The sequence below is a fragment of the Sinocyclocheilus rhinocerous genome, unplaced genomic scaffold (genome assembly GCF_001515625.1).
Source record: "Sinocyclocheilus rhinocerous isolate Xijiao unplaced genomic scaffold, SAMN03320098_v1.1 scaffold2448, whole genome shotgun sequence".
NCBI lineage: Eukaryota > Metazoa > Chordata > Actinopteri > Cypriniformes > Cyprinidae > Sinocyclocheilus > Sinocyclocheilus rhinocerous.
This window is the reverse complement of record NW_015627540.1, coordinates 17,274-20,831: the sequence shown is the minus strand read 5'-3', so window position 1 is coordinate 20,831 and position 3,558 is coordinate 17,274. Positions and strand designations below refer to the sequence as shown.

General features: G+C 37.2%; 1 protein-coding gene across 4 annotated transcripts in view; it reads left to right on the top strand.

The window, feature by feature from the left end:
* The window catches only part of LOC107730143 (TGF-beta receptor type-2-like), a 38,841-nt gene extending 35,963 nt beyond the window's left edge, over nt 1-2,878 (top strand). For all 4 annotated transcript variants that reach the window (XM_016540888.1, XM_016540896.1, XM_016540879.1 and 1 more), the window contains one exon: nt 1,983-2,878. In XM_016540888.1, the coding sequence (XP_016396374.1) occupies nt 1,983-2,171 (189 nt within the window). In that variant the 3' untranslated portion in view covers nt 2,172-2,878. The remainder of the gene's footprint in view (nt 1-1,982) is intronic.
* Nucleotides 2,879-3,558: the final 680 nt, after the last annotated feature.

The following is a 3,558-nucleotide window of genomic DNA, read 5'->3' as shown; positions in this document are numbered from 1 at the left end:
CAAACGATTAATCACATCCAAAATAAAAGTTTTTGTTTACATAATATATAATATTATTTATTAAATACATTTATAATATAAATAATATTAATATACGTAAATATATACAAGTAAATACATGTAAATATTTTCAAAATATATGCTGTATGTGCGTGTATTTATATATGCATAATAAATATCCACAGTACGCACACATATATTATGTAAACAAAAACTTTTATTTTGGATGTGATTAATCGCTAGGGGTGTGAACCTACACTGGTCTCACGGTTCGGTTCGGTTACGATTATCATGTCATCTATTCGGTTCAATTCGATATCACGATGCATCACGAATGCATCACAATGAACTGCATCCTCAATTTTCAATTTTACTTCACATTTATACAATTTTGTCAATAAATACAAGCAGTCAGATATATGAACTGTACCTGACCTGGTTTCTTAAGTTAGTGGTATTACCCCCTGCTAGTGATGTGACATTTTAACCGAGGCATCGGAGCTTGTGTCGAGAATAAATGGGCGTGCTAGATGAAGCCTCGATTCGAAGCTTGTCATAGAAATCACGTGACCAATGACAAACGAAGCTTCACTTTCTGTCCAGTCACGTGCGCGATTCACTTTGCGTGTCGAAATGTTCGATCCCCCAGATCTTACTTTAATATATAAGTTTATATATAAATATATAATAAGTTTTAATTCGGACTTATTCAGTTACATTTTAGATACGCAGTCATACAAATAATATGAAGAATACAAATTATTTCAGAAAAATTCAATATTTGTCATATGCAGTTCATATGTGTACATTATTACATCATATTGATATTCGTACTGGTATTAAATTGCACAGTTTAATGGGTAAATGAATTTATCAGAGACAGAAATTCAACAAACACAAACACACACTGTTAGGCTTTTATTTGTGCACGTAACTTAAATCGATCTGTGGAATATGTGGTAGATGCCTCCTACGGAGCGTCTTTCACAGGCTTTTGGCTGCTATGTTTTTTATTAACCACCAGATGGCGCTGTTTTCGAGACGCTCGAAGCTTTGAATCTTTTCCCAAAACAGTCAGAGGAAAGCCTCAGTGCTTCACGAGGCTTCATTTGCCCATCCCTACCCCCTACATATTTCATTGTGCGTGACATGATTTACACACAGCGTGTGTCTTCTCCAGGTGTGCTCAGGTTGTTCATAAAAGCCGAAATGTGCCCAGATGTCGGCTTTTAAAGGAGTTGGAGCATTTTTAATTACTCACATTCGCATCTCGCCTCCCTCCGCCATTAGGCGCGTTCGATTTGAAGCAGGATGAGTGTATGACATCAACTGCGAAAGCATAAGGTTCCGTCTGCTCTCTTATCGCTCTCGCGGTACTTGATGTCATACACTGATCATTCTGCGCAGCGGCGCTTCAAGCCGAACGCGCCTAATGTATGCTACCGCGACAAAGTACGTATGCGACAAATGACGTCAGAAAAGCGTCAGTACGTTATAATCGGTTATGGTCTATTACTGAACCGATACCGAATCGTCCTCGTCTGCATCGCGATGCATCGAAAAAACGATTAATTTCGACACCCCTATTAATCGCGATTAATCGTTTGACAGCACTAGTATAAACATATAGTTCGTCTTCGTTATGATGCGATAAACCGTTTATTTTAAATGAAAACTTTTATTTTGGATGCGATTAATCGTTCGACAGCACTAGTTTATACATGAAATTCTGGAGGGGCGTCGACTCGCCTGTGGGGACGTAATGACGTGTGCCATTAATCGATCTATGAACTATAACATGTAAAACAGGAACATGAAAGGAATATTCTAAAAGCAACTCATGTAAACACCTTAATCATAATATTGTCTTATTTAGAATAAGGTAAATAATTAGATTACTGATGTCCATGTAAACATAGTCATTGACTGTGACTAAAATAACTACAACACATGCACAAACACTTGTTTTTCGTTTTCTCCAGGGTGTGGCTGCAGTCTGTTCCACCATCAACGAGTGCTGGGATCACGATCCTGAGGCCCGGCTCACGGCGCAGTGTGTGGCCGAACGCTTCAGCGAGATGGATGACGACCTAGACAAGTTGTCCACCTGCAGCAGCTCCGAGGAGAAGATTCCGGAAGATTGCTCCGTGAGCGTGAGCGATGACAAATGAGAGAGAGAGAAAGGTCACTCTCACTCGCTCTCTCTCTCTGCAGAAACTGAATGTTTGGATCCTTCCAGTGAGGTGGAGTGGAAGAATATGGCCTTTTCATAAAGCTTTATGTTTCATAACCAAAGATTTCATGCACTTTATCAGATTATGCATAGCTCACACTGAGGAAGGTCAGGCTACCGAGCAAGAGGAGCTGGACAGACGCTGGTTTTCTCCTCTGACAGCTGACCGAGAGCCAAATGTAATCAGGAAAATGTTTCGCCTCAACACTAAAGATTCATAGGAGATTGTAAGACTTTCTACAGATCACTTCAGGATTTTCTGGATTTATGGAAGAATTTGTTAGGTGAGAGAATTGTGTGCGTGAGTGTGTAAGAATACTAGCGTGTGTGTTTGGAGTTGCTTTAAGCGAGAAATGTGTTGTGCTTGTTAGCCAAAGAAAAAAGTATATTGTAAATACAGCTTTCGACATAAAAATCAACCTACACTATTGAGAGAGCCAAAAAAGGGAAGAGTATATGCTGCACATACCAAAAAATGTGTTAAACGAACAGTATTTTTAAGTTCACAAAGTGCCTCATGTTCACATATCCTGGATATTAAATTGTGCCTCTCTTTTACTACTTTTTTATGTAATATATTGTAAATCTTTGATGATTAAAATACATTTATGTACAGTATTGACACAAAAAATGGTCGTGTTTTTCATTTTCTTTAATACAGCCTGTTTATTGTGTATAATTCTTTGGATTATGAGTGGGATTCATCATTAGACAGTGTTTTAGCTATCAGCCTGGGAAATTTGTGAAGGCTCCTTTCATATCAAAGATGATTGACAGCCAGATTATAATTACCTGTAATACCGCCTCTGGTTGCAACAATGTTTTCAGTTAGTCTTAACAAACATTCCATTAACCAGTTGTCATGCATGCCAGCTAGTTCAGTGTTCTGGGAAACAAATCTCTTAACTGAAAATTAGCCGTCAAATATGCCTCGCTTTTCTGTACATAAGCCTCAGGGTTTCTATTGCAAGAAAAACTTTAGCTGTTGCTTAATCAAGACATTTTTGTGTGACAGCATCTTTTAGCACAACAGCAGAGTAACTGATTTGAACTAGATTTCTGTCATTTTCAAAAGAAAAGGCGCTTGCCCATCCAAACCCCGCCACCATGCTGATAGAGTGTTGCTAAGGTGATTTTTATTAAGTTATTTTAGTCTTATTTATATACTATTATAGCATTTATTAATTCGTTTTCTTTTTTCTATTGTCTATTTTCATTTTATTTTTAGCTTAATTTTCTTTTCTTTTTTTTTTCTTTTGTTATTTTTATTGTTTTTTATATTTCTATTTATCTTTATTTAATTTAGGTTTAATTTGAGAACTTAA